Source organism: Zootoca vivipara, chromosome 3 (genome assembly GCF_965207765.1).
Source record: "Zootoca vivipara chromosome 3, rZooViv2.hap1.1, whole genome shotgun sequence".
Taxonomy (NCBI): domain Eukaryota; kingdom Metazoa; phylum Chordata; class Lepidosauria; order Squamata; family Lacertidae; genus Zootoca; species Zootoca vivipara.
This window is the reverse complement of record NC_142586.1, coordinates 55,665,300-55,681,118: the sequence shown is the minus strand read 5'-3', so window position 1 is coordinate 55,681,118 and position 15,819 is coordinate 55,665,300. Positions and strand designations below refer to the sequence as shown.

Sequence of the window (15,819 nt, the reverse complement as noted above, 5' to 3'; positions counted from 1 at the left end):
AGCCATGGGCACTCTTGTTAAAGATGAAAAAGTAGAGCTGGGAGGCTTTGAAAAAGATTGCTAGAAATGCAGTAGTTTATGATTCACACTGAAACCCCATCAGAGAGATAATTGGCAACACCTCAAGTTAAAATCATAAGATCTGTTCTGAAGCTCTATTTCGCTCAGTATATATGGCAGCCAAATTCTGGATTGTATGTATCTGGGACCACTAACAGTTAAGAATTGCCTGGCAGGCTTCTGTGTAGTCTAAGAATTAAAGCCTATTTGGAGCAGGAAGCCTGCACAGTAAGTGATGCCAGAGGATAATGCCTACTGGGCAAATTGTTCACCATATGCAGAGTAAATTACAATCAAATGTAATGTTTGTTTTGCAAGGAGGAAGCTTCACACAATCTTCCCCTGCCAGTGAGTTATGATGGGCTCTGAAATCGGCTCCACTAAAAGCTCAAGTGGAGAGGGGGCAATCACACCTTGCCTTAGAGAAATTAGTTGCAATGCGTTAAAAGGGAAGACTTGGCTGACATATCATTATTAATTTAGAGAGTGCTGTGGCAGCTGCCATACTAATGCACTCATATAATAGACAAGGCGAGGATAGATAGGAGAGATCCCAGAGCTGAAACAGAGGTCCTCAACCCCTATTAAGCTGGTTTGCAGAAGCCTGGTGATCTGTGTGGTGAAGAAAGGCAGAGGTTTTGTGAGAGGAGCTTTACAACTCAAAAAGAAAATAAATTATTCTGCATTAGTTAACTGGTTTGAATGGCCATGAAAAACAGCCTTTTAAGAGAGAGCACTGTGGCATTTGATTGCTTGCCTACACTGAAAGAAACTACCACAATGTTAAGTTAGGCCTCTTAATGTTCCTATTAATGATCATTTGTATACACGCTTGATATGTGGCGATTTTATTCTTTATAATGCCCATTTCCAATATATCTCTAAGAGACGGTAATTTTGAATCTTACCATAATGAGAGGGACCTGGAAGTGAGAGAAACTAACTTGTCTGACTCGGGTCACACAGTGAACCTATGGCAGAGGTACGAGGTGAATCACATCCAAAGCCATCATGGTATTCACCAGACTACAATGACTCTCACTATGAATTAAAGTTGGCTCAAGAGAGACAAAAGAAAATACTTTACATACGGCTTATCCAGACTTCTGCTTGTCCCACCACTTTCCTCAGGAAAACTTGATCTTTACTGCTGAATCAGAGCAAACGTCATTCAGTTTCCCGGTGGATTGACGTTTGGTATGATTCAGTGAAGAGTGGGTTTTCTTGTGGAAAGCAGTGGATCCATGCCTAGGAAGCATGGGGCAAGTGGAAAACCATGCTTTCTAGGTATGGGGGAAGCAGAAGTGTCAACAAGCCCACAGTCAAGTCAATGATAAAAGGCTTAGACGTATCCTAGCGCCTACACATGGTAGTACCATGGATCCTTCATTTTATTTTATCACATTTGCACCAATCTTCTTTCACAAAGCTCAGGGTAGTATACACGGAGACGATTCCAATATATCCTCATAGGTAAGTTGAGTTGTGTACCAAATGAAATATTATTTAGGAGACCCACAATTGATCCTGTAACTCAGATAGGACCTCTCTTGTATCTCTGGCTTCAGTTTTTAATTGGGACAATGTAATACCAACTTCAGTTCTAATACTGCTCATGAAGACTGGTATCCTTGAACGACACTCAGAATTCTATTAAAATTGTGCTTGGAACAAAGAAAGCTTTGTCAGACACAATACAAAGCCTTCTGAGTTATCCTTAGGCTCACTTTGCCTTTGTTTTGTGAAAAGGGATAAAATTATATCCAAATTTGGACAGACTGTCCTTCTGACTTCAGTACACAACAGCTGAAATAAGGTACATGTGGAGTTTGAACACTTTGTCTTCTGAAAGATGCAGCTCCAATTCAAATATAGCACATCCTGTCATCTGGGCCAATGCCAATGCTCACAAAAGAGAACTTCAGTTCTATGATTCTTTAGAAAACTCCCACTGTGGTTTTGGTTCCAAAGAGTAGTAGTTTACCACATGGAAAGCAAAGAAACACACAGAGATAAAATACAGGTTCACTCACCTTGCACCCGCTGATAATGTCATGACCCCAGTGATTTGGTGCACATTTATCACACCTCTGTCCTACAGTATTGGGAGGGCAAATGCAACGGCCAGTGTGTGGATCACAATTATTACCAAGATGGGCACACTCGCAAGCTTCATGGGGAAGATGAAGAGAAAGACAACATGAAGCACATTGCTTAAAATATCTGAAGGAAGCAAATTCTGTCATCGTAATGTCAGTTGTCCAAAATCTTAGGTTTTTATACTGTACTGTCTGTTTCGTTTTATTGTTTGACGGATAATTGTTTTGATCATCAACTCTATCATGTTTTATGGTTGTGTGTTATGTGATTCCCCATGGGTGGTAAAGACTGGTCCAGAAATGAATTAATACTAATAATAATTTATCTGTGGTGGGTGCATCTAACTATGGACTGGAGAGATGAAAACTGAGCCAAGGTCATGTACCTAGTTGGGTCTGATATAGAAATAATAAAAACAAAAGCAGTAGAGTCCCAACAATGAGCTATGTATATGTGCCCACAACATGAAATGCCTGGCTGAAACTTTACAGAGCCATCACTTGCCACATCTATCAACTATGAGGCAACACATTGCCAGCATACTCTTGGGGCTCTAGCTATGCATCAATCTCTTTTCTTATAATGACTGAAATATAGAGTATGAAACACAATTTTAGATAAATGCTATCAGGACTGGGCAACATTTTTACTTCTGAGAGCCAAGTGTGGTGGTAAGTGGTCAGTCAAGGGCCGTATGCCAGTGGATGTGACAGGAGCCCACACTCCCAACCCCTCCATTGTGATTTCATGGGGAGTAAAGTATGTACATCACCCTTCCCAACACAACTGCACTCCCTTATCTGCCAATTTTTTTTTTTAAAAAAGGCAGTGTGATTTACAAGGGGAACATGGTGCACAGACATGACTGTGACCGTGCATCCTCCTCCACAATAATGAATTCATTTATTCAATTTATATATCCCACAGTTCCTCTCCAAAGGAGCCTGGGGGAGCAAACACATCTGTAGGAAAAAGAAAACCACATGGCAGGTAGCAAACATTGAAATTTCTTGGACACCTATAGTGGGCTGCGCTGAGGGCCTCTGAGACCCATAGGGTGCCTACCTGTGCTAAGGTAACTTATTTGGTGCTGGAAAGATGGAAGTGGGTTGCTAGAATGGGGCCATTCTATTTAACTTTTGTCCTGCTCATAAGCTTTGCCTATTGAAGCAAGTATCAGTTTGGGGGGAGGCAATATTCATACTGTAAAAATGGTATGAAGAAAAGAAGCTCCCTAGTGACTATCTAACCCCCCCACTTATTCTTGGCTGCATTAAATATATATTATTATTATTATTATTATTATTATTATTATTATTAAAGGTAAAGGTAAAGGGACCCCTGACCATTAGGTCCAGTCGTGACCGACTCTGGGGTTGCGCGCTCATCTCGCATTATTGGCCGAGGGAGCCGGCGTATAGCTTCCAGGTCATGTGGCCAGCATGACAAAGCCGCTTCTGGCAAACCAGAGCAGCACATGGAAACGCCGTTTACCTTCCCACTGTAGCGGTTCCTATTTATCTACTTGCATTTTGACATGCTTTCGAACTGCTAGGTTGGCAGGAGCTGGGACCAAGCAACGGGAGCTCACCCCGTCACAGGGATTCGAACCACCGACCTTCTGATCGGCAAGCTCTAGGCTCAGTGGTTTAACCACAGCGCCACCTGGGTCCCATTATTATTATTATTATTTTAAAAAGAGAGGCAATAATTCCAATCAAGATTCTCCATCTCATTTAGATGGTGAGTAGTCACACAGGGTCTCAAACAGGAATCAGCTGGAGACCCAGTTGGCTTTGAAAATCTAATAGTATAGTCCACCCTCATATCATGCTGTCTTCTCTCTGAATGGAGAGTTGCTCGCTAGATGCAGTTTTGAAGCACCATTGAATTAATGGAAGTTTGTGTATCTCTTTGGAATATTCTTAAGCAGTCTGAAGGCATTTGGCTTTTCTCAGGGTTTTCAGACATCAGTATCATTGTCTTTAATTAAAAAGATTAACTGGTAAGCCATTATGCTGTTCTTTCCTCTTCCCTCTACAATGTGCTAGAAAATGAAATTACAGAACTCATTAAAAGTAGAAACAGACTCTCTTTATACCTCTTACACATCTTTGGTCTTCAAATGTCAATACTCCCCCCCCCCCGTTTTGTGATATATCTGCCAGATTTATTATGCCAAATGACATTTCTTTCTATCATACTTCATTTCAGAGATGTAATGGCACCAGTCCCATAAGGGGGCTCTTCCCTTGTTAAAATGGCTGATGTAGTGGAAATGAAGCAATTTCTGTGGCTAAGAGATGCTCGGCAGTAGAACGGACTCCCACGAGAGGTGATGGACTCTCCTTCCTTGGAGCCTTTTAAGCAGAGGTTGGATGGTCATCTGTCATGTATGATTTAGTTGAGATTCCTGCAATGCAGAGGGTTGGACTGGATGACCCTTGGAGTCCCTTCCAACTCTGCAATTCTATTATTCTCCTCTCACAAAACTGACAGCAGTGTCCATCTGCTTGACAGAGGAAGGGATGATAATCCTTGTGTACATCAGCAAGCATTCAGCCCATCAATGTACAAGAACATTTCTTGATCAAGGCCAATATCTTTTTTCTGTGGAACTCATATTCACCATTTGTCCCTGTACTTATGATACTATATAATTATTCAACTTTATTTTTTTTAAGAGCAACAAAAGCTAAGAAGATTAAATGACATTTCTTTTACCCACTCCCCACCTGTAAAATAGAATTCTTTTCAGTTGCTGGCTTTAAAATGGTTATGATTTGCTGATCTGTGTCTCAAATTAAACATTAGCTAAATCCAGGAATGTCATTTCAGAGTCTTCAACAGAGTAACCCAGAGTGCATACGACTACTAAAGAGAATGGGAAACCCCAAAGAGATGTGGGGCTCTGTAAGTGCCCTCCTACAATTTTTATCCATTGCATCTGCCACACTTGTGCCACACACATTTATGTGACATTGATATCTCATGCATGTGTGTGGGTGCTAGAGCACAATTTATGGTGAAAATGTAAACACAAATTCTTTCATCATTTATTTCCACCCTAGTATGATTGAAAATGTGACATTTTAGAATGAAGGAGACAGAGCTAGACATTCTGGAATAAATCAGGTATCAGTTGCAGAAAGTTTTCACAAAAGAAAACAGCTTTCCAAACCTGCAACTGCTGCAAAAAATGACAAATCACAAAGATCATTCACTGTGCTCTCGTTCCATCCCCATTTGTGCTAAGAGCCTTAAGACTACAGTTACCATTTGTTTTTCATTTCAAGTTTTCTCTTCCGTGAATCCAAAAGTTGACCTCTTACCCTTACCAAGTGCTGACATGTTTAAACTTTTACACAACAATAAGCATGCCTTTATAGATTGACTCTTCTTGTATGGGAAGACAAAAGCACAGAGCCGTGGTTCAGCATGCAATCTGTACAATTCTTAGGAAATATTCATCTGCCCAGAGTGTTGCCTTTTTGCTACTTCATAGACGGAATGGATTGAAATCACATTTAATATCCTTTAGGCCACTGCTACACTTAAGCCGAACAGGCAAGGGATATAGTTCAGTGTTGCAACCCAAGCATTGCATAGATGAATTTCTAGGTTCAATTCCTGATATCTCTAGTTAAGAGAGGCTTTCTTTTTTGTGGGTGTTGGTGGGAAGCAGGGTGGTGGTGGTGGTGGTAAATACCTTGTTGGCTTAGACATTGAAGACAGAATGCTAGAGTAGATACTACTGGGCCAGATGATCCATAATCTGATTTAATATCCTATGCCTACTTCCTTGCAAGCCCCATTCAACACTCTTCTGAGTGAGTAGGACTGGGCATCATCACACACCCATGACATAGATCAGGCACTCCAGAGTAGTGCAAATGTAAAGAGTTTGAAGGCCAGGAAGAATAAATACTTTATTGCATAAAATGCAGGGGTATGAGTTTCTGGCTTTAAGTTTTTAATCAAAAGTAGCTCATATGAATTGCTGAGGAAAGAGAAAAAGCTTAAGACTTAAATGGGAAGGGTTTCTATCAATCACACTATTAAGGAATATAAGCTGACCTGTGTAATTGCATCATTTGAGTGCTTCAAACTAAGGATGAAATAATCATTCTTCAGATAGGCTTAATGTTACCCTTTTCAGCAATTCTGTCCAATTCAGCAACTTGTGTGCACCCACAATTTCCCTGTGGAAGTTGCTCCGTTGACTATTGTATCTTAGACTGAGAAATCTTTTTGCTACTCATATAGGTCATACTTATATTGCAGGTCCCTTGAGGATGGATGTGCCCTATGGAGAGTTGGCTTCAGACCCAAGGGAAGCAATGTTACATGGAGTTTTGCCACACACACAAAAGTTTTAGTCCAGGTTTTTTAAAAAATGGGAATAAATTAACATACAAAGATCCAGTAGCGCACAGGAAAGCTCACATTTGTGGTCTTCAGAAGGCTCTCTGCATTGTGAATCTTTCCCCAATTTTTTTAGGTCAGCTACTGAGAGAATGATTCCTTTGGCTAAAGTTTCTTGCTGGAAGGAAGAGTGGGGAACAGAGCAGAAACACTCTGTCACTTTAGCTTTGCCAGTAGATAAATGGAGAAGTAAAGGAACCCAGATTTGATGTTATCTGTATGCTCCTTGCTCCTGCTCACCAAATAAAAAGTCTAATTCAGTGGACTGCAGTCTTCCTAGACCTATGACCCATTTCTAACCTCATCAGTTAAGATGAGAACCATTTTTAATTATTCCCCCCCCACCTCTCTGTCTCTCTGACTTGCCATCATGTAGTCAAGTGACAAGGAAACTTTGGTCGTCCTGATGTTGTAGGCTAGAATTCTCATTATCCCTGACCAATGGCCATGCTGGCCGAAGGGAGTTGAAGTCCAGCAACATTTGGAAAGCCACAAGTTCTCCACCCTTGAGGTAACTATTTTCTTTCTTGGAGGACCCAAACAGATCAGAATCTGTGGACAATTTCAGATATGTGCCTATCATGTGACAGAGAATCTTACCTCTGAGATTTTGGTTTGCTGCTGAATGTTTTTTTTTAATAAACAAATATACAAATAAATAAATTAGGAACAATGAGGCTGCTGGCACAAACCACCTTACAGAAAGTTACAACTCCATTGTGCCACCAATTGAAGATGAATGACTTAAAGGACGATGTAAGAGAGTGTGCCTCGGGAAGTGTGAAGCACTTAGAGCAAGAGGTGGCATGTGTGGAGAGAGGTAACCATGTGGAAGAGAGAATGAACGGCCATTTTCTTTTCTTTCTTATTGAGCTGTATAATGAACACAAATACACAAAGTAGGCACCACATAGAAATTAGAGTTGCAATTTATTTATTTTTACTGACAGGATTGTTTAAAAGAACTGAGGTACTTTCATGTGATTATATTTTTTTCATTTTAGTTGATAATTTATTATTTCCATCAGTTTCACCTGGCAATGCTTAGGCTCCATTTCTGTGGTACATTTTGCAAGGATTTACTTGCGCCTCCCAGAAATTGGTAAGGAATATTTTCCTCTTACATTTACCCTGTGATGTGTCATGTGGAAACAGAAGAGATATGCAACCAGACTACACCTTCTGGTTTGAAATGCAGTATGTAAAGCTAGACTTTTTCACCCATTATATTCCACCTGTTAGACCTAGCTCTGGGTTGCTACATTTATCTCTAGGTAGCTCCAAGTCGAACACTTATTATTTGTAACAAAAATAACATATTGCAAGGGAAAATTGTACAACAGGAACACCACTTTATGCCAAACCATATCATTGGTTCACCTAGCCCAGTAAAATGGATGAGCAGTGGCTCTCCAGATTTTCAGCCAGCACCCTTTCCTAGTCATATCAGAAGGTGCCATGGGTGGAACCTGGAACCTTCTAAATGCAAAATGCGTGGCTTGGGATCAGATTATTTAAGAAACTGTTCTCCGTGTATGATTATACCACCCTGCATTCACTATTAAGATATTTTTCATGGGCCTTATAGGTTCTAAGGAAGAACACTTCTTACAAGCCACACACGATGGAATTGGTTAATAGAATAAATCTATCCTGGTGTGTATGTTTTTGTAAAAGAAATGCAAAGTGCATATTTTGGAGTTAACCTTAAGCATTTTGCTACATGTAATTTTTTAAAACAAAAAATAAAACAAAAACTAAAGTGCATTAAAAAATTTTTCCCTAGAGATAAATCCCAGAGAAACAGAATGTGATGAACTCAGATCTACTGCTGGGCCTGAAAGAAGTCTTTCTCCTCACACACATAATAAAAAGGAAAGCTCCCCATCTATTAAATGAAAGTTGATGATCTATACTTACGGGTGCATCCTCCTTCTTCAAAGCCATAAAATCCATGAGCACAGCGGTCACACTTCTTTCCTCCAACACCTGGCTGGCAATGGCACTGTCCAGTCTCATCACAGTCAAAAGATTTGGATCCAAATGAATTACAGTTGCAAGGAACACAGCCTCTGGATGACTGTACGCCAAAGGTTCCAGGCTGTCACAGTAGACAGAGGGAAATCATTTAACAGAAATAAAAATAGCAAGCAATGCAAAAGGAAAAAAGTGTGCGAGAAGCACTGACTCTTGAAGGGTCAATGGATGTGAATGAGGCAGTTTGTTTAAGTCCTAAGAGATTAAAACAAATAAGGAGGTTCAAATCTGGCACCTCTCCTTGTAGCCCAATTTAACCAAGTTCATGTTTGAAGTCTGAAATGAATAAGATACCAACATCTGAAATACAAAGCTCCAAAGTTAATTTGAAATCTGATTCATTGGTCCTCATTAAGGAATCAGTACAATGTAATCCCAAGCATTCTAAACTCTGGATTTGGTTCTTCTCTAATGGAGCACCTTGCAAAAGGAACTTTTAATATGCACTCCTGATGTGCCTAATAACAAAGGATGAGCTAACAGAAGAGCCCTCTTTCGGACTGCCACAGGGCTTTTGATTTAGTGTGGCAGCTATCACTCTTCCATAGGACACATACAGCCATTATTCTGCCTTTCAGAGTGAAGCTTATGTGGCCTCTGAGGCCTTTAGATGATGTGGAGGCCAACTGTGCACATTCAAAACGAGATAGGGAAATGCCTCTCTTTTTCCATCTCTGCAGACGACATCCCTCCTTGCAATGGTATAGAAATGGTATAGAATGGCAAAGATTTTCTGTTAAACCTGTATCACCATGAATCTGTATTAGCAGCAACTATTAGTGCAACATCATTGATCCAAGCATGCTGACAAATCCCAATTTGTGCCTTTGGAATCTTTTGTGGGGCTCAACCATTGGAAAGTCCTGGCCTAAATTCAGCCCCATAAGTCTACCAGTTAAGCTAGAGATCCATGGTCCACCAACCCTGCCTGTTCAGAAAGTACCTCAGAGCAAGGTTCTGTTCAATACATAAGCTTCAGTTATCCCTACTTCAGCATGGGATCAGCAGGCCTTGTTCAGATTACAGGCACAGAAGCTGAAGTTGCTTCCCCATGCAAAGCCAAGTAACAGCAATAAACATGCAATTTGTCCACCGTTTCAGCACTGTATATTATGACTAGTACTATAGCATTGTATCTCACTAAGAACAGAAAGGAATGCCTCAACTCATGCAATTAAACCAGCAAGCACCCACCCTCTAAATCAACAGTTTCATAGGAAAAGTAAATCCTATTTATAAGGGGGAAAGGCAGAAAATCAAATTCCATTTTAGATAAAATTATCTACTTAACCCACAATTAACTTAAGAAGTTGGGTCAGTGGTTGCAGTGCACCAGTGAGGAGAACTACAAATTCACATATAAAATTATGTTTTGTTAACTATTTTCTTACTACTAGGTGAATGGTCTAATAAGATTTGTGTTAATTACTATGTGCTGGATTCAACTAACTGGTCCCGCTATAAGTAACTCCATATAGAGAGTTACCTGAGAACATTACTTTAGGTGAATTCAAGTAATCACAATAACTTAGGTTATGTGGGTTACTAATATTGTCCAAGTTCCTTTGTAACTTGATTCTTACATATCCGAAAAGTCAGCATTCAAATTTTATTTTTTTCTCAGATACCCCCCTCATTAATTACCCCAATTGCCTGATGCATCACACTGCAGTAGCATGGGTCCTGAACTCCAACTAAATCCCAGGAATTTCAATGGGATTTATTCTCTAGCGCATATTGTACCAGACAATGTTTGAGAGAACACTGACTGTTTCCTAAATGGTTTCCTTCTACTGCATTGTTAGTGTAACACAACACAGACACATGCTAGAATGCAATGCATGCTGTACATGGTCTTTTTGATTACCAAAGAGGCAGGTTTGAAAGCACCTCTCGGGCACCCACTTGCACTGGAGTAGCCCCATCTCTGATGGGGTGCTCTGATTGGCTGAGCCGGTAATGGGTTTTCCTTCTGGATATACACCTGTCTGCTCAGCTCACATCGTTTACCAGCGAATCCTGATTTACATATACATCTCCCTGACACATCACAGTTTAGTGACATGGATCCTAGAGGATTGCATCCACATGGTGTACAGAATTGCTTTTCTGGAACCCAAACATAACCAGGCTTTTGAAGAGAGAGAGGGAAAACAAGTTAGAAAACAAAGTTGTATAAGAAAAAGTTAGAAGAGAGGAAAAGAGCAAGAAGTCTATTATAAATATTTGTACACCAAACAATCTGGTTTTCTTAGAGTACATATGGAATTAAACTGAACCTACTAAAGATTACACAAATCCAATGGCCCCCTTTTTTACACTTAAAACTATCATATGCACATCTTATAAAGGCCAGTAAACTTTGCTCTAAACTACAACGGATAATGCTCCAGTAATGTAAACACATCTGTATCTAGTAAATGAGCTAATGCCAAACATGATGATAATGGGGGTTGAATCCAATTGTGCTCCTTCGCTCATGCAAGAACTTTTGACCCAGTGGTCACCACTGCCAATGTAAGGGAGAGGCAATTTCCACCAACTCCATCTCACCCTGCAGCCCGTTGTACCCCTGAAAATCTGTTTCAGAAGGTTGGGGGGACCATCCAGAACAGCATTCAAGGTGGCACAGAGGGTGACAGTGGGTAGAAAGAACTGATAAAAATGGTCTTCCTTCTGTTGGATTAAAAAGCCATTAAAAATGGAATTCTATCCTGAGATGACCATGTTACTTTTCAAATCCCAGGTTTTTTACTATTGACATTTCCCCCCTAGTTCTCCTAATGGCTTCTTATTGTAATTTCCCCCATAGAAAGTTAAAGTGCTCTAATGAAACATTCACACAGGAGAGAAGTAAAATAATCTTTCAGGAGAAGCCTTTGAAGTTCCACAGATTACCACAGCACAGAATCACTTTCCTATTTTTCTGGACGGCCTTACCCGTTTATTGGGCCAATCTGTTTCACTCATTTCAAATCGTTCATTTCAAATGCTTCGAAGGTTTGCTTTATTGTTGTAAACACTGACATAATAATTGTGATCAAGGTGTGAGATGAGTGGTCAGAAAACAGATAACTGACCTAACCTCTTTTTTAAAAAGAAAAAACAAAAGCAAATGGACATTGAGCCCACAATTGCGTTGAATGATAATTCTAGAAGCCAAGAGGGTTGTTCCTTATGTTTTCTTCTGTATTTGTATATAAAATTTAAAGAAACAAACATGTGGATCATGACGCAACAATGCAAAAGGGGGGTGTTCTGCCCATTTTCTTCCTTTCTTTTTTTCATGTCAACTATTATGTCAGTTTTTGTTTTTGTTTTGCAAAGAACTAAAATGTTCCATTATATACATAAAAAGTTATTAGCTATTCATGGTGTACATTTATTTTGTTTGACTTAAATTTTAAAAGGGGATAGATTCTGTGCACTACAAATAACATGTTCCCATTAGCACCAATAATAAATCCAGAAACCCTTAGAAATAAATTATGAGACACATATCAAAGACAGTTAGCATCCTTAGTTCTAAGCCCAAAACAACCCTCAACATTTTATTTAAACAACAAAAAAGAGTCGTTCTAATATAACACATAGAAAGGGGCAAAACAATAAGGATGGATCAGTTTTTATGGCTTACCTTACATTCATCACATCTACGCCCCAACACGTTGGGTCTGCAGTCACACTGCCCAGTCTTAGAGTTGCAAGTCTCTGAAAATGAGCCATTGAGATGACAACGACAAGCTACATGGAAACAAGAAAGGGTGTCATAATGTAATGCATGCTGGTACACTGCGATATGTACATGACACAAAATGAACTCCAAAATGAACACACACACACACACACACACACACACACACACACACACACACACTGTAACTCTGTTCTTGGTCTACAATTAGCCACACAAGAGAAAGATGAGTGCCACTGCCCTCTCCCATTTTTAATTGACTCAGAACCATGCAACTAGAATCCTGCCATGAGCACACGATCCTGATTAGGTCACTGATGGCTTCTTCTGTATTTAATGGCAGATGCCAGGCTATACATTCTGCATGAAAAAGTCCTTGCCTGCACAGATAATGGAATTCTAGTACCAGATTATGTGACTTATGTTCACAGGAGAATTTTATTACCGTAATATAAATACACCCCTGGGAAAGCCAGGCAATTCTGTGGCCCAGTAATCCCTGCAATGGATCCAAGGACACACCTCATGGGTTTCAATGCACATCCATCCAGTATTTCCTTTGGCCACTTCCCACTGGGTGGTGGGTGCCTCTCCCCTCCAGACAGTTCTCCTAAACCATTTAGCTGTGCCTCAAATTATACAGAATGTACAATCGTTAGGGCTTTACGTTCTTTTCTTTTTTTAATCTGCCGTGAAGACCATGCAACTTTCAGCTGCACGAATCTTGTGATGTTTCCATAATTAAAAGCCAATTGTGAAATAATGGACAAATAGATCTGGGCTACTCGTTTGATACTTTTATTTTAGATTTTCGTTTCTTAAAAATAATGTTTAGGAATAACAGGCTGGTGACAAAACTGAGCTGCCAATTGAATTGACTAATTTAAATGACCCCAGCAGGAAGGAAAGAAGGGAAAGGGAGGGAAAAAACACAGTATTTTGAGAGCAAGACTCTTGCTTTGCAAGTGTTCAATCATGAAGTTGATTCTTTAATGAAAAGGAAAAATTGAAAGCAACAAAGCATAGGCACAGTCCCTCTGTTTCACAGCTTCGGGGCAAACTTCATGGAAGCCTGCCCGAGAAATATGCAAAAAAGAAAGCCTAGTTGTAATAGGAGGAGAAATAAATTTGCAGTAACTGCAAGCACAAGAACATTAATATACTGAGAAGTTCTACTGTGAACTCAGCTAATGACAAAAAGCAAATAATATAAATATACATTAAAAAGCTATCTATTTTAATGTTATATATATATATATATATATATATATATATATATATATATATATATAGTATGTTTTCGCTCCACACAGAGCCTCCTATACAGCTGTCTCTGTAGAGGAAATGTTCAAAGTTTCAGCCATGTCAATGCCTCAAGGAAAGAAGTGCAGCAATGGGAATTTCAAGTCTGCTCATAGTTTGATTTTTCAAATCCGCTGCTTTTTAAATGACATCCTTAAAGAGCAAGTCACGAGGCACCGCACCAATGAATTATTAATCAACTCCAATGCAGCTGCTGAAATTGGAACCTGTAAAAATCCCAAATGTGCAGAAGTGGTGATGGTGGGGAAATCTTATGAACATCTTATTAGTGCAAGAGACTGAATTGATCCACAGAAGACCCTACCTAGGTGGAAGACAAGGAGTGGCTATGTTTGTATGGCACTGTATTGCCTTGGAGATCCATGAATGAGCTGGTTGAAAATTATATTTAATGCTGCCAGGTGATTCTCTGTACATCAGATGCTCTGTGCCAAGTGGTCAGCTGGGCATTAACTGTGTTATGAGTATGGTTGGTGAGAACGGGTGAAGGTGAAGTGCTAAGGATATGTTTGGGAGATGCTACTACGGAGGGAATGTTGGAATAGCTTCCATCTGTTAACGTATTTTTGTACAGTATTTGCTTTTAACTTGTAGTGTTTGTTTAAAAGGATATGTTGTTTCATCCCCCCCCCCAATTTTTTTTCAAATTAATTTTCCAAATTATTACAAATCAAATCAAATTAATTTAATTTAATACAATTTCTTAAAATCAGGTTTCCTGCTCCGGTTCTGAACATATGATCCATTTTAATTATACTACTTTAAACCATGGGCATTTATTGCACTTTTGTATTTGAAATTCATTTGTAAAGTTCTGTTCTTATATTTTGCAATGTTGTACATGATATTTTAAGATCCACTGTAAATCACTTTCATAAATGTAAAGCGGTAAAGAAATGATCTAAATCAGCGACCCCCAACCTACCCCGCAATGGACCCCTAAAAAAATTGCTGATGGGTTTAGCAGACCACTGGATTATTTTTTTCTGCTTATTGTAGTAATTGTGGTGTGCTGTGCTAGATGCTGTATGATTTTTAATTGTATTCCTATTGCTTCTTTTGTTTCTTATGTTGTATTACAATTTGAATTCTCCATAATTTTATAGAACTCAAATGGTAAGTGTTCATCGCAGCCATGCTGTGAACCACCTGAATAAAGCTTGTGGACCACTGGTAGTCCACATACCAGGGTGGGAACCCTCAATCTAAATACAGTCGTACCTCGGATCCTGAATGCCTTAGTACTCGGATGTTTTACTCCCAAACACCGCAAACCTGGAAGTGAGTGTTCTGGTTTGTGAATGTTCTTTAGAACCCGAACATCTTCACGGCTTCTGATTGGCTGCAGGAGGTTCCTGCAGCCAATCAGAAGCTGCATTTTGATTTCTGAACATTTTGGAAGTTGAACGGACTTCTGGAATGGCTTCCATTCAAATTCCAAGGTACGGCTGTAAATTAAATACACAGATAAATAAAAGAAATATATCTCATACCTTTACACTAAATGAGCAACTCAATGGGAACAACAAAACAGTATTATTGCACAATTTCTTTTTTAAAACCAGTGGTGACATCATTCTGATTAGTCACGCACTGTGACAGATACTGAACATAAGGCAGGCATCCCCAAACTCGGCCCTCCAGATGTTTTGGGACTACAATTCCCATCATCCCTGACCACTGGTCCTGTTAGCTAGGGATGATGGGAGTTGCTTTCCCAAAACATCTGGAGGGCCGAGTTTGGGGATGCCTGACATAAGGGCAGAAGAAATATGCAGAAGAAGTTGGCAAGAAAAGGGTAGCCTTTACCTTCATTTCCTCCTCAATATGTGTCATGCAACTTTTTGTCAACCAGCTACAAGGTAAAAAGAAAGGTGTTCCTAAACCCCTAAACTGTGGTCAGCTTGACTAGGGGGAGAAGGGGAAGAATATAAGGCTGCTGCATGTGCCTGTGTGCATATGACAAGATCATCATTGTGATGTGCATTTTTTCTTCCTCCTGCTCCACATAATTGGTTGCCGCTGACAGGGGAGAGAATCACTTAGCCAAATGGTGTCATGACATGAGGTTAGCTGTATTCAATCCTATGAAGAGGGCAAGCTCAACACAATGCTGTTATTTTCATACCCTTGTTTATCATCATCTCATTTAGTCTGGCCTAGGAAAGCAGAAGCGGCAG

General features: G+C 39.8%; 1 protein-coding gene across 8 annotated transcripts in view; it reads right to left on the bottom strand.

Annotated features, from left to right (window-relative positions):
- LAMA2 (laminin subunit alpha 2) overlaps positions 1 to 15,819 on the bottom strand; it is a 372,327-nt gene that overhangs the window by 124,777 nt on the left and 231,731 nt on the right. For 4 of the 8 annotated variants that reach the window (XM_035109029.3, XM_088666122.1, XM_088666125.1 and 1 more), the window contains 4 exons: positions 12,260 to 12,366; positions 10,490 to 10,753; positions 8,506 to 8,686; positions 2,094 to 2,230 (listed from right to left, as the gene is read on the bottom strand). In XM_035109029.3, coding sequence (XP_034964920.3) covers positions 2,094 to 2,230; positions 8,506 to 8,686; positions 10,490 to 10,753; positions 12,260 to 12,366 — 689 coding nt within the window. The remainder of the gene's footprint in view (positions 1 to 2,093; positions 2,231 to 8,505; positions 8,687 to 10,489; positions 10,754 to 12,259; positions 12,367 to 15,819) is intronic. The other 4 variants (XM_088666126.1, XM_088666127.1, XM_088666128.1 and 1 more) reach the window with 1 other exon arrangement.